The sequence below is a fragment of the Aythya ferina genome (genome assembly GCF_964211825.1).
Source record: "Aythya ferina genome assembly, chromosome: 4".
Classification (NCBI taxonomy): Eukaryota; Metazoa; Chordata; class Aves; order Anseriformes; family Anatidae; genus Aythya; species Aythya ferina.
Genome location: NC_140300.1, coordinates 36,244,869 through 36,270,529, shown reverse-complemented (window position 1 = coordinate 36,270,529; position 25,661 = coordinate 36,244,869). Strand labels below are relative to the sequence as shown.

The 25,661-nt window shown below is 41.5% G+C and overlaps 1 protein-coding gene across 12 annotated transcripts in view; it reads right to left on the bottom strand.

Annotated features, from left to right (window-relative positions):
* JADE1 (jade family PHD finger 1) overlaps positions 1-25,661 on the bottom strand; it is a 147,063-nt gene that overhangs the window by 6,562 nt on the left and 114,840 nt on the right. For 7 of the 12 annotated variants that reach the window (XM_084519088.1, XM_084519086.1, XM_084519087.1 and 4 more), the window contains 7 exons: positions 15,619-15,701; positions 11,944-12,101; positions 8,156-8,343; positions 5,921-6,132; positions 4,947-5,114; positions 4,212-4,328; positions 187-717 (listed from right to left, as the gene is read on the bottom strand). In XM_084519088.1, coding sequence (XP_084375214.1) covers positions 187-717; positions 4,212-4,328; positions 4,947-5,114; positions 5,921-6,132; positions 8,156-8,343; positions 11,944-12,101; positions 15,619-15,701 — 1,457 coding nt within the window. The remainder of the gene's footprint in view (positions 1-186; positions 718-4,211; positions 4,329-4,946; positions 5,115-5,920; positions 6,133-8,155; positions 8,344-11,943; positions 12,102-15,618; positions 15,702-25,661) is intronic. The other 5 variants (XM_084519084.1, XM_084519083.1, XM_084519092.1 and 2 more) reach the window with 1 other exon arrangement.

The window sequence follows — 25,661 nt, the reverse complement described above, 5'->3', positions numbered from 1 at the left end:
ACATAACCAAGTATTGGCTCTGAAATTTAAACAGAAATAGCATTAACCATCTTGTACCAAGCTGACAATACCACCTCGAGTTGCACGGGGTGCCTGCATGCAGTGGCAATAACCGAGCATGTTGTTTAGAAACAGCTAACGAAGCCCAGCACACCTTGCACAAGCACAGGCAGTGCAGTGGCTTACCCGCTCCAGATCCTGCCGGAGGTGTGTGAAGAGCTGCAGCCTTCTGAACAGAACGTCCTGCTCTCGTTTGGCCAGATTGTCCTCTTCATCCTTCTTTGGGGTAATCAAAGGCTTATTGAAGTTGGCTTTTCTTTTCAGCTTCCAGTACTCGTAAAGGAATCCCACTGGCTCCTCGGGCAGCCGCAGCACGTTAGCCACTTCCGAAGACTCAACAAAAGTATAGAACTCGTCCTCCAGCTGCTGGAGCTTTTGCTTGCGGAGGCTGACTCTGTGGGCCTCCTCCTGGTTTTGATCCATGCTGTGGAAAGGGTCAATGTGGGCAGGAAGAGAGCTGTCCTGAATCCCGTTCCCATTCTCTTGGCCGGGGCTCTCGCTGAAGGTCTCATCATCTGCTTTCTTGGTGGAGCTGTGCTTGGGACAGTACGACTTGAATTTCACCTCATCATTCTCTGCCAGTATCGTCTTCATCTCCAAGCCACGGTCAAACGCACAGGTGACATGAAAGGCTGTTCTGCAGTTCTTCACTGAACACTGCACAAATTAGAGGAAAATTCATCAAATACAAATACTAAGAAGCCACAGTGCCTAAAACTATTTAAGCGGCCAGGACTGCTTTGGAAGAGCAACCCCATTACCAGGCTCTGCTTCTAAGCTGCATGTACTTTCTTGCTCTCTTTTAATTAGGTTTACAATTTAGTGCTTTCAGGCCAGGCAACGACCAAGTGGCCCAGTGGGACAGGAGTGGTTAGCCCCTCCCTAGCCCAACCACACTATTCAATAACCAGCAAACCCGCAAGCAGAGCCACTCACTTAAAGCAGCGTTACACAAAGCAAAGTGTTCCTCCTTTGACTGTGCCAGCATGAGATGGGGAAAAAAAACACCTCAGTGGCTGCAGGCCAGTCTGATACTTTAATTGAAAGTCTTTCCCAGCACCTGGACGCATGCATGCTACCCAAAAGGCCTCAACTGACTAGGTATTTCTTTTCCTGTTATGGAAAGCTTATGATGTCAAATATTATATCACTGTCAATCCCTACTTTGCTTGCTCACAGCCTTCACTTCACCTGGGGGATGGGAAGAATTGAAAGTTCAGGGTTTTTTTCCACTTTTCTTCGTTCCCAGTCAACCAGCTGTTCACTGGAGTGATGGGCACCAGGTCAGATGACTTAGCACTACATTTCAGTTACACTTTCTCTTGCAAAATGCTGCTCTAGCTATTGCCAGCTGTAAACTGAAAGGTTTAGATACACACATACACACACTTAACTCACACCTCTGTCTGCCTCCAGTGAAAAGAATCTGAAGTTTAAATGAATGTTACTGATATTAACTAGGAGGAAACGAAACTATGCTTACCACAACTCATCTAACCTTAAAGAGAAGTGCACCGCACTAAGATGTTTATGCAGTACTTTGTGAAGAAGCCAAGTATCTTTCCCTGGATTTTCCTGCTGAGGTTGACTCAGCAGCCAGCAGGCATATGGAAGGTACACTAAACTGCAGAAGTTTCAAATGAATATTCTTTAATTAAAAATCAACATATAAAAGGAATTAAAAAAAATAAAAAGCATCTTTTGTCCTTTCCTCTCTCTAACCAACAGGGCAAAAGCTGTACCAAACCATACAGAAGAATACTCCAGCTATGGTTTCCAACCTGCCATCATTTAGAGTAATTAGCTTTCAGTGTGGCTCATGTTTTATTGGGAGGAGGGGGGCAAGTGTGCATCATCAGAATGAAAGCTGCTGAACTTGGGAGACTCTGCAGTCTCGTTTTTCCAAGCGTATTCCAGCTGGTCTCTGCCCAGCCTGATACATACTTCCAGCTGCTGGCTTTTCTAATTACTGTGAACATTTCATAACATCTCTGGAGGATCAAGAATTGCTCTCTCTTAGTTCATCCTGTTAATGCTATTCCTTCATAGTGCAGTGACTTTGTAAAATGATGTTCTCTGCCATGTAAGATTTCACAATACAAACCTAAATACTTCTCATTGCTAGCTTTAATGATACTAAGATTTACACAATTCCTGCAAGGAGGTACTACATTTACAAGTTTACATACTGTGGACAGATTTCTCCACTTCAAAACGTACTTTTTTAAATACATTCCTTGAATAGAAATGGACTGATTTCACTGTAACTACTGCTGCGTTGCTGTTTTACAACTTTTTCTGGCTACTTCATCAAATGGCTCAAAATAGAGGAAAAAAGGAAATGAATAAAATCTGATCTCTAAGAGGAATAGGATTTTAGCCATCTTTGTGCCTTACCATCACAGTTACTGTAACATTAGGCTCACCACAAAATAGTAAGAATTCTACTTCAGGCTGCTTACTTGTTAAATAGGCAGCAGTACTGTCCTGTCTGGCTCAGGGAACTTTATGATGATCATTTCCTTAAGTATTTGAAACATTTTGAAGGTGAGCAAGCATTATTGCAAATTCTAACCTACATTTTATTACGTTTTTCTACATGGTTGTAACACTTTGCTGTAAGTGGCTCACCTCTCCCTTTCTCTCATCCACTTCTTCCCAAGTAAGTTAAACTTTTGTCTGATCTCTCAGGAAAGGAAAGCGGATAGATCCTCTTCAAAAAAATGTAGGCTTTAAGAACATGTTTTCTCAATCTCTAGATTCTACAATTGTTTTCAAAATTATCACTTCACATTTCAAAGCTTTTTTTTTTTTTTTTTTTTAACTGTAAAGGATCTGCAAATGCTTTACAGTTAATAATCCAATGTAATTATGCACATGAAACCACACTGCCCAATCTGAAATGCTCTGGTACAGATCAGTTCAGTGTATTTAACAGTGACAACAATTCACAGGCTACAGTGAGACAGGCTGTGGCCATGTCCAATTGAAACTACAGAGAGAATTTCAGAACTATGCAGTGAGCCAAACTGGCACTGGCCCAAGAATGTGAGTTGTTGGTACAAAACAACTGCCTTTATAGCATTGGCTTTATAGCTTATATATTGCCTATGGACATCATTATTTTTGGAAATGCAAAGACCAGACTTTCATTTTTCTTTGATTCTGCCCCATATAACTGTTGCAGGCAATCATCACCACTGAGCTCAGGTGAGTATCAGAAGTCAGAAGGATAATGTGGCTCTGCTTCTGTAGCAACATGAGCTGGGAAACTGACACCCAGGAGATTGGTTGGTTTGTTTTTCCACAGAAACAACAAGAGCTCCAGATCTACCCACAACCAATGGAGGAAATGGGGCTCAATCCCTCAACTTGTGGCTTGCCTGAATCTTGGGGCAGACCAGTCCAGCAATGTTTCTTTCTCGGTGCTCAAAAAGCCTGTTATTAACTGATCAGATATTCTCCTCAGTAAATTAAAAAAGCTGAAGCAACATTAAGATGAATAAAATAGATCCAGAAAAAAGGCAAAGGCCTGTAGTTTCACTGCCTTCTTTGTAATAAAAACAGAGCTTGAAATCACTCTAATCCCAACTATACTGACAGCCAAAACAGTCCAATGTTTAGTACCTAAAATCAGAAATTCAAAACCAACTAGCTTCATCATCGAAGTGAAGGTGTTTGCTTCCACTGACTTTAGTAAAATCTTGGCATGCTCAGCACCTTTAAAATTTCAGTTGTTAGAAGCAATTATACAACTCCTACTGAAGTATCTACCTCATCTTAGAAGTCACTGAATAGGGGCTAACATAGGTTTCAGCACAGAAGCTTTCAGCATCCAAGTTTTGATTGTGCATGTGGTACATACATCACAGAAATATATTTTCTCCTTCTACTCAACAGCATTTAAGTTTTATTTCAAGTGTATAATAAACGTATCTATGTATCTACAGATTATAACGTTTTATGGGATGACCTATTTTTATTGAAATTTTACTAGAAGGAATGAGCACACTAACTTTCAAAAGCACTTTGTATGCAATTAAGTCCATAGTAGCAAACATTAAATCCAAGAAACTTTACTGAGAATACATGTGCCTATCTACAAAATCCCAACAAAACAAAACAGAGAGATACTCATACTATTAACTTACCTGTATAGAAGCCCCAACTTTTTCATTACAAAGGCTGCACACCAATGCCCATCTACTGCTGGGAATGTGAGACACTTTTGTAATGGGCTCCATTTTCTCTGGACTTCCAATGCTCACCTAAGAGAAAAAATATTAAAAACCAGAGCAATTATTACACCTTTAAATGAAACGGGAAATAATCTTATCAAAGAAATCCAATTCCCTGCATGCATATGCAAAATTTGCGTATTCCAAGTTCCTCAGTTTGTAAGGAACTAAAAGAATCACAATTTGTTTTTAAAAAGCAGTTCCTCATTGAATGATCAAACTAGTTTCTAGGTGACCCCCCATCAGTTTAAAGTTATTGCAAAAAATAACCATTTTGATTATAAAGGCCATAGGAATTCTCATTGTCACATCCAAACTTCCCCCTTCTTCACCTTTAATGTTTGGTGTACAAAATGAAACAGTACTTTGTGTGCTCATTAAATGAGCTTTGCCATCAGTCATCCCTTCCGAGGCCTAATTTTGATTGACAAAGCTTAATGTAATTACTTTCTTTACAGATGATGCATTATCCTGCCAGACCTTACATTGAACATCTTTTATACTGACTTCCTAGGAAGCACCACATATACACATGCAAGTCGCTGTAGCAACACACGCTAGGCTGAGCAGTGTTCTTATCAGATTCCCTCTCTCCCAGAACCACAGCAGCACTCAACAGAGGGACACTCCTGGCAGATCCGTGCCTACCTCTGGAATCCACAGAGCACAGCTGACGTGAACCCACTTGGTGCCGCTCCGGGTCGGCTTCATGGCGCCACCCTTCTTGGGACACAGCAAGCACTTGGGCTGAACACCGAGCGCGCAGGTCCTGCAGAGCCAACTGCCCTCCGGCACCTTCAGGATCCCATAACATGCCTGTACTCCCGTTCACAGGAAAGAGAAAGCGGACAGAGGAGATGACATGCATTTCTGTTACTTCTTAGCTGTGATCACAGGTAGCCTTTCAGAACTCTCAAAACATCGTTAATGGAATTTATAACACTATAGAAACATTAGCTTGCGGAGCAAGCTAAATTGTAAGGTAAATTACCTTACAGCTTTCATAGATGTTATTTCACTTGTACAAATACATTTAAGTAACGCGTGCAAGACAATGCTGCTCTTGCTTATCAGACAACACAGCTTTCTGAACAGTGAATGACAAAGCAAACTTAAATTGGGAAGGAACAACAAGCTCACAGGAAGGCATCTTCCATAGCAGGAAGCAGCCAAGAAAACAGATACACCAAAACTGGATCTGTAATTCCACGCTAAAAAGGCTTTTTAATTGCTACACAATAGCGCTTCATTAGCTCAGCTCGGGTCAGTAGGTGCATAGAAAGAGTAAGAAGAAAGCAAGAGAAGTGACCAGGTGAGAATGTACAACAAGGTACACGTTTTGGGGAGGCTACTCCTTACCTTCTAACTTCCTTGTTGTTTGTGTGTATTGTAACAACACCATTTCTTAATCCTCTTAGTATGACATTTCTACAGTCACATGTAATAACTGTCTTTCTCAATTTTATCATTTCTGAATTCATCCCACTGCTCAATAGAGAACTTTGCACCAACTTAATAGATCAGTGTCTGTCAATGGAAAAATCCAACCTATCATCTTTAGCAGTTTAGAAAAGTTTCTGTTGCTACCCCTGCACTCCCCTGCTGTGCCCTGGCCGCCATACCTGATGCACACAAATATTGCATTTGTCACAAAACACCATTTCGTTGCCATCTTCTCCATCTGGAGACTGACAGACATCACAGACAACATCTTCATCATATTCAATCCCAAGTCCTTCTTCTGTCTCGATAGCATGGTTCATGTTGTCATAGCACCGTTGTTCGAACTCCTCTATGACCCTTTCCATTGTGTACTCGTCCAGCTCAGGCATCCCTGGGAAACAGGATTTGTTATTTATTGAAAGGGAACAACCACCACCACTACACACAATTCCAGATATTTATTTATTTATTTTTTTAACAACACCAGAGTATATACAGCCCAACTCCCCCCACCACAAACACACATATTTCACCCCTAGACAATCGTGCCTGTTCCAGCACGAACTAGGGAAACTGCAAAAAATGACAAGAAGTTGTATAACTATATTAAATTAATAGAAGCACAGTATTCAAACCTATCTTTCAAAATCCTCAAAGAAACTCATAAACTGATTTTGGCTTCCTGGTCTTGTTCTCATTTTTCCTTCTTGGATGACAACATCTATGGCTTTTGCTTTTGCTGCAATTTTGCAACCCAGATATTCAATCTCTAGTAAAAGATTTGACAGAGTTTTGAACAGAAAGTGAAGGAAAAACAAAATCAATGACAAAATCTGGTATGATATTTGTACCAAATTAGCAGTTTCTAACAACAGCTTTTTTCTTTTTTTTTTTTTTTTTCCTCCTATTATTTCTTAAGTTCCATCCCAGCAGGGTGCAACCCCAAATGAGGTCCCCATCAGATCTTGCTACACCAATAGATTTGTTTGAAAAAGTGAAAACCAGAGGTGTAATAAATGCAGCATCAAATCGGGGAACCGGTCTCTGCAGTGTCCATCAGAAAACTATTAGTGACTACAGCTCCATTATGTTATGCAATATAATTAACAAATCTGAATTATGAAGTGATAATTATAATCCCAAGAAAGTATCTGCCAGAAAAGCAGAAGGAAAAATAAAGTGCACAGTGCTTCCCCCATCTTCCATCTCTCACTTGCCATGAGCATGAGCTGGATGCAATGCTTCCACGTTGGTACTACACCAACCCTTACCACAACATTACGACACAAACCCTTGTGAAACCAAGAAAGCCATGCTACTACACCAGTCATTTTCCCCTTGTAAAGTCAGTTTAACGCAAGAATTTCCATATTCTTAGATTACTACACTGAAGCATAGGCTTAGGATGACACCCTACTTTTGCCTAACTCCTAATACCTAATATTCACTGTGACAGACAGAAGATGGCAACCTCATGATATGCATTTGAACAAGAAAACTCTTCCTTTGGCTCTCTCTGTGAGTAACTGAGCCACAAATTCCACAAAATGCTGAAGAAAAAACCTCCCTAAATCCCAGATCAGAGGAGAAACACTCTACAAAAGTGTTTCCACCTTCAGGGAGCAGGACCTTACCACAGAGATCGATGCATTCCTTACTACCCAAACAGAGCAGCTGAGGTAGCAGGAGGAAACACCCAAAACCCTGCTGATGAACAGAGCAAACGTTGCCCTGCAGCCCCAAAATGCTATGCTGGCAAAGCACACTATGGCAAGAGTTACAACAGCTTGCAAGTAAATTCTAACCTCGTGACTGCTATCGCTTTATAAAAATCCTTTAGAGAGATGTCACCCACTGTCTGTTGATAAGGATTTAAAAAATGGGAGTGAAGGAGCTGTGGCTTCATTTCAAATGTTGCGTTCTGGCTTTTAAAGAAAGATTATACATTTTCAACACCTGAAGCACTGCAGCAGATATCAAAGAAAACATTGGGAATTCATAGCTGCAGGGACACCGTAAGGCAAGCCCTCCAACTGCAGATCAGGAAGCATTTCACTTTTTAATGGAGAAAAATACACAGAACTACATGAATAGTCTGATGAGCTCTTAAGGGCCTTGATGGCAAAATTGGAATTTTGTGAGAACTCCCTTATAAAGCAGAAAGTAGCAGAGAACACGACCACGTTGCCATATTCTGACCTGGTCTAAGCAAACACAACTGAGCAGTTACAAAAGCATACACATTAGGGCTTAATCACATCAGATCTGGCCTCCCACAGAAACCCCAAGGTGATTAGTCTCTTCAGATCTCTATCACCTCTTCCCACTGCTGACCCCTTGCAAAAATTCTTCTTAAGCTTACCAGCTTTAAAAAAAAAAAAAAAAAAAAAAACAACAAAATGCTCATTGCTCACCCATTTCTTTGAATTCTTCGTTGGCAAGTTGCAGCCATGCTACATCCACATCATTGAGATCATAGCGACACACGCTGTCTGCTAAGGTCCGAATGTCGACATAGCCCAGCTCTGGAGGCTCGGAGCCTGACGAAGCAATGTACTTCCTGGGGCGTGTAAACGTGACAGCTTTTGTCTCAGACACAATCCTAAAACAGACAAATGCACACTAGGTATGCTGGGCTGCTGAACAACTTGTTTCTAGAGAACTCAAAATGCCTCATGCTAAGTGGCTAACAGGCACAAGCAATCTTCAAAGCATATCTTGCACAACTGAGATGGGAACAAAAACCAGTACATTGCATTTTCATACAGGATTTGCAATATTATGATAAATTAATTGGAATTATCTAGAAACCCTTTTCATTTCCAGAATTATAAATAAAATGAAAAAAATGGAGGACAGAACTCTGGCTACTCTTACCTGAATGTCATACTCGTTTAAAACTAGAGTTAGACAGTCTGTCTTTAGGTAGTGATGGCTGCCATATACACAGGTGTTAAACTGTTTTATGACTTTTTTTAAATCCATCTGCTTAACTACCATAGCAAGGTCAAGAAAATTCAAGAATTAAAGTTTTGTTTCTTACAGTGCATTGCTTTTGAATGTTTGGGAGGGTTTTTTGCTACAGCATCACCATCTTTGTGAAATTCAGAAGCCCTTTCCCACAGAGAATCAGAAATTTGCAATTGCTTGGCCTTCACTTACCCAAACAGATCCAACCTCTGGCATCCTAGGTCTGCATTTCCTCTTTCACAATGCCTAATCCCGTACTGCGCCAAACCTTTGCGCAAATATTAATCAGTAGCCACTGAAACTACCTCTCCCCCCTCTCAGGGTCTGAAGGCTCCAGGCGGCCAACCAGAACAACACAAAAGCGCATCTGAGCTGCAGGCCAGGATTTTGTTCAAGCACAGGTATTGGTTCAGGAGACAGTGAACTACCTACAGCACATAACCTGGTCTAGGTCAGATTCTTGCATTACTGCAACTTTGCGGCACCAGGAACCGTGGGCAGAAATGCCCAGTAGGCGAAGGACAGCAGTCATTCTCCCAGTGAGCTGAAGATTCACCTCCAAAGAGCCAGACAGCTCTGTCAGTTCAGCTGCTGTGCAGGACTCTCAGCAGAGGATGCTGCACCTTCTCTTAGGTAGCTGCACAGGCTAAAATTCAGTGCGAGTGCAACCCAGTTCCTGGTGTAACACTGATACCTCCAGGAGCAACAGGGCCACGCTGCCAAATGACTCCTTCCTGCAGCGCCAGTCCCAGCACTAGCACTGGTGATTTTTTTGTGCTCCAATCCCACGCGGGCAGAGATGGCACCACCCCACGCAGACAGAGCTTTCTCTTGGGAACAGCCAAAGCTCCATGAGAAGGAGGACATCCTCTGCCCTGTTTTGCTCCCAACTGTGCCCCCCCCCCCCCCCGAAAAAAAAAAAAAAAAAAAAAAAAAGAAAGATCTCCTGACCTGTCATTACTGCATCTGCACAACCAGATCTCTGTAAACCAGTCTCCTGCACAGCCCTAAACCTTCCCCTCACCTAGGTTATTTCAGACAAAATCTGAACCTGAGACATAATGGACAAGGGCCAAATGCTGAATTTTCAGCTTCTGTGGTGCAGAAGGGAACTGTGTAAGAATGAGAAGGTGAACGATTTTGGCAGGCTAACTGCACTGCCTGAATTGATCCTGGTCATACTGCACAGTATTAAAATATTACAGACTACTACATCTCACAGACGTTTTATTTTAAACAGGGGGCACTGCTTGCTGAATCTTCTGTACCATCAATTCCTTCCCAAGTACTTCTCTGTGTGGAAATTACAACCTCTGGGCTGCATGCTGCACACACTGTCTATACACCACTGTAGTGGCACAGAAGAAATAAACACAGGTAGTTTGGCTTTACAAACAACACCTTACTCTCGTTATTTTTGAGACAGAAGTAAATAAAAAATATATAAAAAAAGAGCTGCAATGCTCCGAAAAGGAGGTTCAACTAGGCAAATCACCTGTCTGAGGCTACACTCACACTGAAGCACCACATGGACTCACTCCTTTCCCCACCCTGCTGGGCTGTGTTTTCCTTTTATGCTACACCAGCTGCTACTGCTGCTGACCCAACTCAGGGTAACCTCATCCTCCCCTCCCAACGTTAAGCATGGAACTGTTTGAGCACTCCAGCATAACTCTGGCATCTTGCGAGGGGACAAACAGGGTAAGAATCAGGCATCAGGAGGCCACTGAGCAGCAGGTACTCAGCAGTAAAAACCTCACAAGACAGCTCAGCGCCTAAAAAAAAATAGCAGTGCCTCCTGTGCTGACATCCACACCTTTGGGTGCCCTCCTTCCCCATCCCCTTTAATTTCTTGATTTTGGAGCACATTCACAAGCGTGACTCTCTCCTAAAGAGCACGTGGAGCTGACAGGGCCACCCAGCTACCTCCCCAGACTTAAGGCAGACACAGGTCGGGGAATACCTGGGAGGGTCTCCCCCTGCTCCCAGGTCTCCTGGCACTCCTGCAGACTTCAAAGAACACAGCAAGGAGGAGACAACGTGAATGCACCTGTGCAGAGGGGGGGGGGGCATTTATACAGGCTGTGGGTGAGGGCAGCGTGGAGCAGGGTACAAGCTCCATGGTCAAACAGCACGCTCCTGTGCCCTGCAGTGCCCAGCAGACAGGGAAACACTGAGCTGCCTCCCTGAGGAGAGCACCAGCTCTGATCCCTCTGAAGGCGAAGGAGTAAAGGGTTTACCTGCCATGCAGGTCAGTTCTGCACTGTACAGGCCTGGTGGGGCTGTGCAGCTGTCTACAGGTTTCTGCACAGAACACAGGAAGCACAAACAAACCCTCCTGCAAACCCCCTGCAACATTAAAGCTGCCAGACACAGAGCTAACGGAAGCACTGTCACATAAGCCAGATTTTTTTGCTGTGTATCAGCGCTTGGGCTGTTGTGGCCCCTTCAGCACTGCTGTGTCACGTGGCAATGCCGTACGCACCAGCCTGCACTCACTCAAAGAGATCTAGCATGTTTAAGTGGCAATCATCCTTCTCACTTTCTCCAACTCCTGTCCCAACTAAGCATGAAACAGATAGATGGGCTGCAGTGCGCTCCTGCCCTTACAGCTGGATTGTTTAATTTGAAACAGAAAACAACATCTAAGTGTAACAAACAAGGGAAGGAAAATAATGGTTTCTTGGATAAGAGCTGGAAAATCTCACATTAATGTGTTCAGTTACACACACATCAGGATGGTTCTTAAAACAGCTAAAACGTTGTACAAACAGTTTTCTGAGTTAGTAAATCAAATGAAAAAAAATCATAAAACCAAAATAAATGCTGTATTTTCTCTAGCTCTTAAATCTGGCTTGTCGAATTGTTCTCTGAAAAGAACCTATGACTTGGAACTGCGCACAAAGACGAGGTCTCTCCCAGCAATACTGAGTGAGGTCAAGTCTGGGCTTAAAAATGCAATGGAAGGGATTTTTAAAGCTCTGTCATTAAACTCCATCCTAACATAACGCCAGAAATGACTCTCTGATACTCACTCGTATGTCAACACACAGGCAGAACAGGCCTGACTCTTGACCCCTCTGACCATTCAAAAAGCTGAGGCATGCTGCTCTCTCTGAGAACCAGGACCTTTCTAGCTAGACACTGCAGAATAAAGCTCAAGAAGCCAAGGCAACGTAGACAAAAGCTGCTAGCATAAATGTATATTTGTTTACATTCCTCCAAACTATACCTGGCTACTGGTTCTGGGATGGTCCCTGGGCTAACTGGCACCTGCACTCCCTTTTCCCACTCCTGCCTCCAGGGGTCTGCCAGCACATAGTATTCATCAGGGTTCAGCTGGAAGGAGTCATGTAACTTCATGGCAGTGATCAGGTCCGTTCTGAACACCTGCAAAGAGAGCGACCAAGAGAGAAAAATAGAGACACTGACATTTGATATTTACACTCTATGATTCACAGCTCCAGGGTAACCATGGAGCACAGAGCATAACAAGGTCACTGTATCAACAGTGAACTAACCCAGCCCACTGCAGGACAGAAGTTTAGCTTCATCGCAGAGAAAGGGGTGGCAGAAGGTGCAAACGCTGATACGATGACTTCCAGCTAGCTCCTCTATGAGCCCTGATGCTCCCCCCACGCCGGAGAGACGGTGCTAAATGATGCTACCCCATTTTACCTTCCTCTTGGCTGTAATAAAAGCTGCAGGAGCTTTGAGTCTTCTTAGAACAACAGCATGAGGAAGACTCAATTTTGCTCCAACATTATTATCTTTTAATTATTGGAGCTCTGACTAATCCAAAGGCATTCTACAAATTCCCTGTGGTAGAAATCAAGGCGTGACTCCACCACGACCAGACGCAAGAGGAAATTCTACCAAGATGACTCTTTGTGCAAGTATTTTAAAAAAATAACCCAGAAGACAAATAAAATAAGCCCCAAACTTGAATTCTGGTGGCAGCTTGATGTTCGGCACATGTGCTTGTTATTCTATCAGCTACCAACACTGCTGCACCATACCTTAATTTTACTCTGCCTTCGCAAAAGCATCCACCTCTAAAACCAGCATGATCTTGGCAACTTCTGGGTTAGCAGTCACCGACAAGCAGCGATGCTGTCTTCTACAAGCCACCGAACGAAATAAAAGGGATCCACTCTCATAGCGGGCATGCTGTGCTACTGTTGTGGCAGCTTCGGCCTGGTTTGCCGCTGCCTGTCAGCACTTCAGAAAGCAAAGGGTGGTATCACAGGCAGCAGAAGTGCACGCCTGCACTTGTCTGCACATCTTCCAGCTCTCCCCACCCTGCTCTCCCTGCAAGGCAGGGCTGCTGTGAACTGCAGCAACTGCACCTTACCTCTGCAACTCTGCACATTTTAACTATTTGATGCCCCTTTCAAAGGAAGGGATTAAAAAGCAACCAAGTGACTAAAAATGAGCACCACTAGCACAAGAAGAAGGCAGGCAAAACTTGCAAGAAAAGCTTCCCTGCAGACTGCTCAGTTCAGGTTAAGCAAATTCGCCATCTATCCAGCCCCTTACTGCACTTACAAAAGAAAAGGCAGGCTACCAGGAAAGTGCTCCTAGGCTCTTATGCGGCTGCTAATGGGGCAAAGTGCCACAACCTCCTGTCCCCCAGCCAGTCCCAAGCCACTGGCCACATTGGCTCTTTTCCGTTAGTTCCAGCCAACAGCTGCGTATGGCTGGGGAAGAAGCTCAGCCACACGTGCTAATTAGGGAGGCCTCCCAAGGGCAGCAATTTCTATCATACGCTATTCACGCACCCAAAATTTCAATAGATCATGTAAGATTTTTAGGATAACAACGCACCTGATAGTTAATAATACTTCTGAGACTGTTTAAGTGTGATTTGCCTTACAGCACAATGTATCTTGACACCTTTCCTCCTTCCTAACACTCATACTCCCCACTTCTGTCTCAGAATGTTTCTGTTTCCACTCTGGTTTTGTCATATAAAATAGGATAAAATTATGACATTTTTCTCAGCACTTGTCTTGACATGATCAAAAAAATGCTATCCTGAAAAAATAAAGAACAATATTACCATATGAAGGAAGAGGTGAGGGCAGGTAATGAAATATAATGAAGTGTTTTAAGCGAACCAATTACAAGTCCTATGAGGCTGCAGTCAAGAAATGAAAAATAATCTACAAAGTAAATTGTCTCACAAAACTAACAAGCACAGCTGGCCAGAGGATCCTGCACTTCTAAGTGATTTGAATTAAAGCAATCAAACGTCAAATGAAAACAAGACTAAGAATATAAAATGGGATGCAAAACTTGCTCAATCTGAGAGGCAAAGTAACTCGGGCACTCAGATAAACTTGTCTCTCATAGGAGATCTCTCATAGGAGAGCTAACGTGGTACTTGACAGCCAAGAAACTCCTTCCCAGGGCAGCGGCCCCGTAACACCATTCTTTCTGCTCTAATTTCTGATGCAATCAGACTGCCTGGAGCAAAGCAGAGCTTACAGAAGTGCTGGCTCTCAGAAGCGCAGAGCACTTCAAAGCTAAGGGGTGAAATCCTGGCCAGACTAAAGTCAATGGGAATTTTGCCACCAACTTCAGTGAGACCAGGATCTCACCCAGGGAGTTTAGCAAGTGACACTTTTCCACCAGCACGCTTAGCGTAGCGTCAGAGGAGTGTGCTGTGGCAAGCAGCAGAGGCAATGCAAATAGAGGGAGGGAGAGGGCTAAATGCCTGTGAAACTGAGCTAACATATGAAAAAGTATATGAAGAAAGTATACAAAAACCCATCCAGGCTGAAAAAGCAAGAACAGCACTAAACTGGAAAGACATTGACAACAAATGCAAGGAAGGGGAGAGGAGAAAACTGAAGTACATTAAAAAAAAAAAAAACAACAGCAAGATCTGTAGTTTCTTTCTTGATAGTCTTTCATGAAGTAGTTCTCAAAACTGCATCTAAGTTTATTTATAGGGGATGTAAAAAAGATAGCTAAGGAAAGCAAGCCTACTTTCAACAAGAATAAATTCACTAGAGCTCTGCACACTCACCTAAAAAAAAATAAAAAGCTTTTAACAGCCAACAACCAAAAAAAGAAAAAGATTGAAAGCCAACAGTACTAGGTGTAGTTCTAACACACTGAGCAATGAATGGGAGTCTTCCTGTGAAAACTCTTCTCTGTGACTTCAATACACTGTCATCAGGGAGATTAACAAAGCACAGTTTTTCTCAGCATCCACCACTCACTAATGCATCAGAAGTACATTTATCAGGCAAGTAAGCTGACTCAAGAAATTCTACCTCCTGAATCTAATGCTTTCTTTGCAGCCTTTTCAGAGTTGGCAGTATAATACCTGCCTGAAGGTATGGAGATTCAGCATGAATACTTCCAAAGAATTGGATCTCATTTATGTGTTATACTAATAGTTGATCCATCCTAGAAAGTTCAAAGCCATTTACATCTCCCTTGGTATGATTTCCTCAAAGCACTACGGAAGACAGAACTGTCAGAAAGCCGATTCCTCATTTGACAGGCACATTAACAAAGATCACAGACCAAGACCCAATATCTAGTATGAAATAAATGCACCTAAGATAAATTTTCACTGTTCGCAAGACAAGCTACAAATAAATTCTGATTCCCAAAATATTACAAGAAAGACTGCACAGCTATGTTGGATGGATGTCAGACTATGCCAAAATTCACTGACAGAAACTGGTGCTGGCAGTGGCTGTGTCAACAGCTGAACTCTGTGATCTCCTGGCCAAAAATAAAAAGGCAGAGGAGGGGACACTAGGTGCCAGCTAAAACAGAGCGAAAAGGAAAGAAAATGCACTTCAGGAGAAATGGATCCATTACCAGAACACGTACATGTTTGGCATTTGATAGATGCAACAGAATGCAAATCAAATTCCAGAAATACCTCAGAAGGTTTTCGATCTTCATGCCTAGAACACGAAGTCCTCCGACGTCGAGATCTGGAATGCTGGGACCAGGTGGACAGACCTAGAATACAGAAACGATCAGTTGTGGACACTGCTGCCAGATCCCTACAAAAGCCTTGCCTCCCTCAGCACACCCAAGTAGGCCTACTGACTTAAGTAAGATTGCATGAGTAGGGTAAGCCAGAGAAGGCCTTGTCTGACAAACCTGGAAAAGACTTTCAAAATGAACTAGAAAATAGAGGCTGCTCAGTCTTCAGCTACTGTGATCATTTTTCTGTTTCGTTTCTAATTCTCTGCTGAGGTACAGACTGGCTGTGCTGCACCAACTGCCTTCCACTGAGCATTTGAACAAAACTATCTCCTAACATCCTTCCCCCTGAGCACCAATAATCCACTTTCTGCAGATTAATAGCTGACCAGGTTGTCTGTTGATAGCCTAAAATGTAAAATTTGAACCTCATGTACTGACGTCCTAAATACCTGCACTGGTTACACAGTTCTAACTAGAGTAAGCTTTTTCAAAATCGAGCAACCTGCCATACCAAATCAGTACAGCCACCAAAATAAGCTGCCATCTCTCTTCCTAAGGAAACCTCAGTGTGGTTGTATGATTTTTGTCTGCACAATTACTCATTACGTTCCGAACAAATTATACCTTTTTGCCTTGAAACTTTGTGACAGAGCCTCTGTCAGCTTTCACAAATATTTTAACAGGAGAAAAGGAAAAAGAGAAAGGAGGAAACTACACTCCACAGATGAGGCAGCGCTTTGACACCAAGCACACGATGCCTGTGCAAATCAACTCATTCTAATTCAATAGGATTTACAGGTATGGCAGGTATTTTCCACTGTCAGCCACACAGCAGTAACAAAAACAAACAAACAAACAAAACTGCCAATAAATCCTTCTCTGGTGGAGAGATGAAAGATGTACCGATATCTATTATGATGGGGAAGCTAGGGAGCTACACGGCAACCTCTGAAGGCTGAACACAGACTTTGCAACTCTGGGCATTAATTGCAGAGAAATAAAACAGAACCAATACAAAAGCCTGCCTACACCACTCATCTCTTCACTGCCTGTGCACACAGATGCTAGGAGTAAGCAGTGTAGTCTGTAAGAGAAACATCTCACATCACCTAGCTGAAACCTCTTGGGGATCAGCAAGAGCTCTTCAAAAATACACTGCGCAGGATGGTCTATGTTCTCCATTAAAAACACAAAAGTAAGATTCAAAGTAAAGGAGCTATCCAAGACTTTCATTTGGAAGACACCACTAAGTCATCTTCGGAATTCATTACATTGCTTTAGTCTTCTCAGTTGGTAAAACATTAAGGAATCTGCCCCATTGCAAACCACTCCGGAACAGAGCAACAAACAACAGACATTACACAGAACATGCACAACAAACCTGGAGCAAGGTACACAGCAAACTGCTAAATAATTTATCTTCTGAGGTTAGAATGTATTTTAAAAACAAAACAAAAAAGAAGAATAAGAATATTTCAAGTAAATTTCAGTATTTTAACATGAAAATTGATTTGAAAGTTGTTTTTTTTTATGAGTCATGGGTGTTTCGCCTAAGCTCCTCTGTTTGACAATTCTAATTTTCAATTTCCATAAAGAGAGAGATAGAGAAAGAGAGAGAGGAGTAGCCGACTACCATTTATTAACCTGTGTGGAAAAACAAATTCCTAAGAATTTCTAAGATCCTTTAATTACCATTCCATTACGATGTTCTGGAGAAAACTACAGAAAACCATGAGCAGTAGCGTAAATCCATAAATCCCTGCTTCTGAGGATCCTATCAGCCTGTACATAAATTCAGCAAGACCAGGAGGACTAAGTGAAATCAATCAAAATGTGTCAGAGAGATACAGCAAAAATTCACAACTGAAAACAACAGATTCTTCCTGTAATACAACAATTTAATTATTAACCTTTTCACATTCACACATGTGATTCCTTCCACCACCAGACTCAGCAGAGGACATACACCACATACTAATTAGCACAGATTACACCACACGGGTTAGCATTCTGGTTTTGTGGGTTCTGATGCTTTTCTCCATCTGCAGGACTAAAATCTGATTTTAGCAATAACTATCTGTCACCGAGGTATTCTGCTAGTTAGACCCCTGCACCAGCGAGTCATACACTTCAAAACTGATAATTCCGCTGTGGATCTGACTTACTGTTGAGCTTGGGAAAGAAAGCCCAATGCATATGAGCTACAGATTAAGAGTGACAGGCAGCATTGGCAAAGCGTTGTCTTGTTCTCAATTTGTGGGAGCACAGCTGGTGACTCTGGAAGCTTTGGTACAGCTGTTCCCAAGCAATGTACGCATCTGGCAAAATTAGAGCAAGAGCAGTAGGAGGTGCTTCTGGGTCTTTACCTGTGTGCTTTAATTCAGCTCTGGTGACAACATACGATAAACTGAAGGCAAGTAAACAAGCCTTTTCCGCCTTTGTTTTGTTTTGTTCCCCACCATGCAGGTACTGAGGTGGATTTCCAGCCATCTTTCATGGCATACAGAAGCTGCAAAGGTGAGAAGTAAAATAATCCTTACTGTACCTTCCATCTCCACTTCCTTCCTGTGCTGTCTGCAGATGCCACACATCAGAACAGAGCCTTAAATGTGTATTTCTTTAGGCCACCGAATTAATTAACCACCTAATGCAACATGAAGGGGCAAATTTTAACCACTTCTGAATTTCCCGGTTTTTCATTTTAAATTACCTTTTTTTATTATTTTTTATTTTTTTTATTTTTTTTTAAAGGGCTACGTGAAAGCATACTATGTAAAATTTCCATATGTAAGGGACAACTCAAATGCAGCCAGCCTTCCTCAGGATATATTATAATGAGTATTTTTTCCATGTTAACTAGCTTCCTACACCAACTAAGGGAAGAAGTGTTTTTTACATAGGTCTGTAGTAACTGTTTTCTTAACATAAAACTAGTGAACGCACAGAACACATGGTATTTTAGTACATTACTGAAGAGACTGTTGTATTTTTCTAAGCAGTGTAAACTGACTGTACATAATACTATGAGGAAAAGGTGGAAAAAACTTCTCATGGGACTGAGATTTTGCTACTGGCTGAAATACGCAGTATAGCTAACAGGTGACCTTCGGCACGGGCTTCACTTCAATAGGGAAAACATTTACTCACTGAACAAACAGAACCCAGCTACATGGCACGCATTCACATATTCAAACCACCACCACTTAAACACAAAAGTGCAAGAAATTAATGGAGCCAGACAAATTATTGTAATTATTGTACCCAACTCCACCTGAATCGTCAGGCGTAACAACATAATGGCATCATAACGGTATTAAATTTAACTACTTATGAAAACTAAAAAGAGGAGCTTCAACTCTTCTTACATTAAACTTAATGGCAAAATATCACTGCTTTCCACTGTGCCAAGACCATGTCACTGAGCTGCCCAAAGCTGCTGTCATTAATAAGCAACGGACCAACTGAGTACATCAATAAAAGAGCAGGAGGAAAATGAAGGATGTGATTTGTCTTTTAAGCATTCTGTCCATATTTTGATACTTAATCCAGAAGAGGGACCTCACTGAAAGGAAAAGTTAACAGGCAATTGCAGCTACTTCAGTGATTAATGATCTGATTTTTGTGTCTAAGTACATGAAATACGAACCACTCCTGGATTATGTGGAAAGAAGAATCTGCTATGGTCAAAACACAGGGTTCAAAATAGTTCTTCTGTACTGTAAAAGCACATGAACCTAACAGAGTATTTTAGAAAGATTCCAGACGCTTTTCAACAAGATTACTCCTTCCAGTAAGCAGCCAATTCAACAGTTTCCTGCATACTAGCTATAGTCTAAAACTAAATTAGGATCACCAAGACTATAAAAAATGCTAAGGCTCAAGACAGAGTTAAACCTAGTTTTAATAAAATAACCGAAGTCTGAATCCCTGGGATTCTGAAGATGTAAAACCTTGTAAGGTAACATTAAACCTCATGGGAAAAATGAGTCCTACAGCAGGTGGAAGATAAATGAGTTGTTGGAGAGCCCACACCACCAAAAGCTGTGTGAGTAACACTGAATATGAAAAACGTTAAACTCCAAAGCACAGAGCTAAATAAACACATCTAGAATGTGCGATGCTATCAGCATTGGAAACCAAACACAACAGGTACCTTAGTAAGTGCCTATCCTTTTACACAGTTCCGAAAGGTAAGGATGAACATAGTAGCCTAGCTAGTGTCATTGCTCCACACCAAGACCATCCTGTTTCTTTCAATTAAGATCGTTGTGGATGGCCTACGTGCTCATATCCCTTTTTAAAGGTTTTCATCACTGAGAGCAAAGAGATGAGAATCATACTCCTAAGTGCTGCTCAGTTTTGCCTTCACTTTTATTCACTCGAAGACAAAAAAAAATTGCAAATATAAAAACACAAATGACTAATGAGATACAATTCACAGCAAGAGAGGCAAAGCTCCAACATAGTCCCACTGCTGCAAAGAACACTTTTAAGCCACAACCAGGAAAACTTTCTATTCACCAAGGGTATTACATATACACCTTACACTATAAAACCTGTGTTTTTATAATACCACTACAGGGTTTATAAAACACACACACCCTATGATCATAAAAGAAAGCAATCAAGGGGTATGAATTCTATTTCAGTACTTCTGAAGAGTGCACACTTCCCAGAAGGGAAACAAAACAAACAAAAAATCAATTCCAACTGTATCAATATGTTAAATGATCTGTCAAAAACATGTTTTGATTCCGAAAAGGCCCATCAAAAAAGAAAACTCCTTGGGACCAATAAAACAATTCTAGCCCTCAGGGAATTCTACCCCACAGCTAATACACTTCTCAGCACGAGCAGAAAAGGCTCAGCTATTATGTATCATGCACAAGGCTGTTGTAAAGCCACCTGCAAGGCACCCGGCTGCGTCCCCGGAGAATTACCTGCTGCTACAGCCTCTGCACACTTCAAAGCCTCGGATCAGTGGGCGTCTGAAAGCTTCTCCCACTGTAAACACACTCCTGCTACACCATTACACCAGGCAGCACAACAGACCAAAACATCTCTGACGTGGATATATGTCTGGCTGTCTCTTCTGCTTAACGCTGGCATTTCCAGATGCCTATACTCTTCTCTTCCTCAGCTCAGAGACAAAGTAGGTGCTGCTGCCAATGCTGTCAGACAGATCTGCAGCCCGAAGAGAAAATAGAGATGCTCGGAGTCTCCCCGTTTAAAGCCTGGCTCACAGCTCTTTAAAGTAAGGATTCACATCATTTAGACATAACTCCACGTGTCCAGACCCACGTTCTAGCACAAAGAAAACAGAAACAGACTGATGGCAGTTTTCCTGTATATTACATATAGAAAGTGCTGTCTCTGCAGAAGTCTTGGGGCCTCATCGTCAAGAAAGAAGAACGTATGGGAACACAGCCCACAACATTTCATGCAGCCTATGTCTTCTTCTCATGTTTCTCTTACTGGAGGATTTGCCCATCTATCTTCCTTATCTCTATACAGTAGCGTACTATTATGCAATAATCTAATTTGGATCAAAACAGAAAAAGCACCTGCCTTTTATCTCATCAATCCTGACGCTACTCAAAAATTAGCGTTATTTGACAACCACCCAACTGCAGCTGCCGACCTATGCATGGATCCATACGATCTCTGCCGTGCTTTACAGCAGCACTGCTCACTTGACACATACAATGAACAGCCTTTGCAGCATCCTGCCCCAGCAGTTCAATACATGTTCCTCCCATCATTGCTCTTCTCAGTAGTTTCTTCTCATTTGAGTTTTATAATCTCCAAGAACACAGACGGGACCACACAGAGACATACCTCACACTTCTATCAGTCAGGAATTACTTTTTTAAAAACACAAGGCAAAGTGCCACTCTAACTCCCTAACGCAAAACTCCGGTTTGATGATTCCTGTTACAGTGTTGTTTTACCCTAACTACGTATGGAGTTTTATCTCAGGTTTTACTACGGATTATCATGGTCTATTTCAGCATCTCCTAAGGTCGTGTTCATAGGCTGATGCCATTATGTTGTTACGCCTGATGATTCAGGTGGAGTTGGGTACACTCAGAATTAGCAGTCCTGTACAGAAACACGCTTCTCCAAAAGTGATGATTATGTGATGCCCCTTCCCCATCTGCAATGGCCTATAAGCACAGCTAAGTCTTCCAAATTGCTCTGAAGGAGTGCCCAGAAGTGTAACTTCACCAAAAATCACCCTGCCACAGCGAGCCTAGCCTTTAACTAAGACACAGGTTGTGACCATTTGTCACCACTCCAAATGTCACAGCCCTTTCTCAAAAGCACAGCAGCGACCACTGAACTTGCTGCTCTGTCCAAATCCGAGCACTACCACTACGTTACAGCCGTTCCTTAAACACCCTCCTCATCCACAACCCATTCAACTGAAAAACAAGGGATGTTGTGTTCACTTTCTTTTCGTGAAGTGCTGCACAGCATTTCATGCTCTGCTAAGTAATTGCCACCTTTCAAGCCAGCAGTGACCACAATTCTGTGGTAAAAATTACGTACACAGCTAAGGTTATGTACTCAGCAACTCCTGCACGGCACTTGGGGATCCATCTCAAACACAACAGGAGTCCAGTGGGATGAAAAGCCCTTTCTAAGATCTCTGTCATTCAGTCAAAGCAATGGATATTGGCAAGATGTTTACACTTAAAGTAACATTTGTTTAGCAAAGATAGACTAGGGGGCCATCTAAATTACAAAACTTCTGCTATCTGTAAGTATTAAATCTTTCATTTCTTAGAAGTGATGTGAAACGTTGTCAAGCCTAGAAATATTTTTCATCTGAAAGCCTCTTCAGTTTTTCTTTCAGACACTCTGCATTTAGAAGTATGATGAATTGATAAACCATCCAAGAATAAAAACAAAAGGCAGCGCGGGAGCAAGCAAAGCAAAAAATCATGCTGAATTCCTTGCTCATGGAAAAGAGGAACCAAACTCCCACTGACATCAAGGTGGGCCTGGATTTCACCCAAGCTCCCTATAATTCAACTGCCTGAATTTCAAATCTCATCTCAAACGTGATCCATCCAAGTGTCCCAGCAGTCTGTGCAGAAGGGATGCCCTGAAATTATAAATGGAAACTACAACGCTGGACAACTTGATCACACCAGGAAACAAAGCAAAATGGATTATTCAGCACAAACCACATTTGAGGATTTACAGACAAATGAGGCTAAAATGTCAGGTCAAACACTGAGAAGGGAAAACAAAACAGTTTCAGTATCTAACACTTAATTAGAATAAGACCTGGAACCATAAAGAGGAGGAGCTTTTGAAATGGAGAAGCAAGCTAAAATACAAAGCAACAGAAATTACTTTAAAAATATCAAAGCCCTGACCAGCCACGCAGATAATAAGGACATAATTGAGTTTGAGGTAAACATTACTAATTTACTTAATACAGGTTTTGAAGAAGATGTGTACATCATCAGGCTTTTATGATGGGCCTGGCTAATATTAACGTCTATTATAGTTGCTGTAATACATTATCTGGAAAGGGATGGAAACTAGCAAGCTGTCTGTAGTCAAAAAAGAAAAAAAAGGACTATTTTGAGCTGCCAATAATCTTAAAACCTTCACCAAGCCCCTCCCAATCCCATTCCTCTGTATTTAGACAAAAGTTCAAAATCCAGAACTATGCCTGCAGCCATTTTTTGTTCAATTATATTTCATGGATAAAATGTTCAAAAGTGACCTATAATTTCAGAAAACGAAATCTCGGAGAACACACTGAGATATCCAGGGCCTGACTGCAGAACTGAGGTGCACAACTTTAACTGACACCTTTTGCTCACTGCTCCAGTTGTGCTATTTTGGTCTCAGGTCTAAATGTAGATGTAGAAGTCTGCTTTTAAGGGGACACAGCTCAATGATTTGCAGTAGTTAGGTTGAAGGACATAAGCTAAACACGTTGGAGGACTTGGAGACTGCATTTTGCATTGGAAAGAATCAAGTCAGAGGACAAAAAAGAAGTGATGAGAAAAGCAAGGGTGCTGTCTTTAAGCTGCAAGACTTTTAGAATGCTGTAAATAACATAAACCTATCCACACTGAAATACCTTACATAAGAAAATGCTCCAAGACCGTAACCATGTTGGTTAAGCTTCCCTCTGGTTTGATTTATTTCAATCCTAAATACTAACAATTCACCCTTCTTTCATATGACAAAAATAGAGCATTTTTTCTTCCTCTGAAAAACTACAGATATGCTTAAATCTTCAGTATAATATATTTTTAGTGCCTGCGGGTTGAAGTTTGTTTTCTTGTAGGTACAAGGAACCTGATTCAGTACAGTGACGTAGTGGAAAAAGAGCTCTGTATGTTTACTTTCTTTTGTAGATAAATTCCATTATTAGTAGTATAGTTACTATTGCCTTATAAATATTCAGGTTCCTGAGTTCAACAAAATAAAATGTGTATTTCTGCATGTCAAAGCATCTTCCAGGTGGCACTAGTCTACCCCAAACAAGCATCATCATTCAGGCTGCTACAACAACACATAACCTGTGATGCTCGTGATGAATCCAAGATGCCTGATCACACAGTCTACTAGGGCACTGTGTGAAAACTCAACTTCAGAACTGAAGAAATCCAACTGCTGGAGGTCCCAATCCTTACCTTGCAAGATGAGGGAGAGCAGTGCTGAATCGAGTTCAGTGTGACAGGAACGAAAGAAGCAAACTGGAGGGTCAAGAGGTGCTACTGACTGAAGGGAAGCACATGTCTGGCAACAGGACTCCAACTAAGTGTTGATTAAAGTTGCAACTTCTCAATTTGAAGGCGGCTGTTTGAAGTGCTCTGAATAGCCTATTTAACTGTTTTATTTCTCTGCAATCTCTGAGAAAGAAAAACAGCTAGCAGGAAAGTTACGGCTTCAAAAAAGGAGCCCAAAATTTCAGAGAAATTTTTGCCTTTGATTTTTTTTTTTAGGCAACAAAATTTGCTTACCTTCCATTGCACTAGCATCAGTACAGTGAATTAGAGATACTACTGACAGAGTAGCAATGGATCTCTACACAGAAATTAACTTAGTCAGATTAACCAGTAATTCCACTGAAGACAAGAAAAAATAAAATGAAAGTAAAACCTGTAAGACAAGAGCCTAAAACATGAGAAGTGGAAGGAAAGGGCCTGCATGTGAGAAATTGTTCTCATGGAAGTGTGAAAGCCAAAAAGCCTTGGAGAAGCTGACTCTACAGTAAGTATTATCTTCTGATAACATTTCTTCTGATTGCTAACTTTTACCCTTATCAATATGTAAGTAGTAACAGAATGAATATATATGCAGGAACCTGTATCTGAATTTGCCCACCAATTTCACAGTAAAAGGGCAAACAACAGAATCAGGACAAGAAAAGAAGAAAAAAGTGTAATGAAAGGGAAGTGGTGTATGTTTCAAACAATACTTGAAAACACTTTTAAAATGTCACTGACTTTTGCCATGCAATTTATTCAACAGAAAGTTATTCATATTCATGAGGCTTTAAATTAGAGATATCATAAAAGGCCAAGTACTTTTTTTTCTTATCTCATTTTCTTAGATCTTGAACTACGGAACAGATGAAAATAAAGGTTTTTAGAAAACATAACTCTCTATGTGTCAACAGCTCTATTCCAGACAGTCACATATCAAATGATATTACAAACAAGTATTATAATCAGTAACAGATCAGTCAACTATATTTATTTCAGAATTTCAACTCCAAGATTATCTGCTTCATATTGTATTTGGAAAAGCCTGAAACACAAGGCACACGAAGGGATCAAAGAGAAAGAAAAAAAAAAAAGGAGAGTGAAAATAACTATTATTAGCAAAATAAGACACTATTACAAAAACCTGTTAGAGAGGGAATGAGAAAATGGTAGCGCAAAATTCTAATGAATAACATCATATTTGCTGCTACTTGTCTATTTCACAAGTAGAAACACAGCTTTGTTTTGG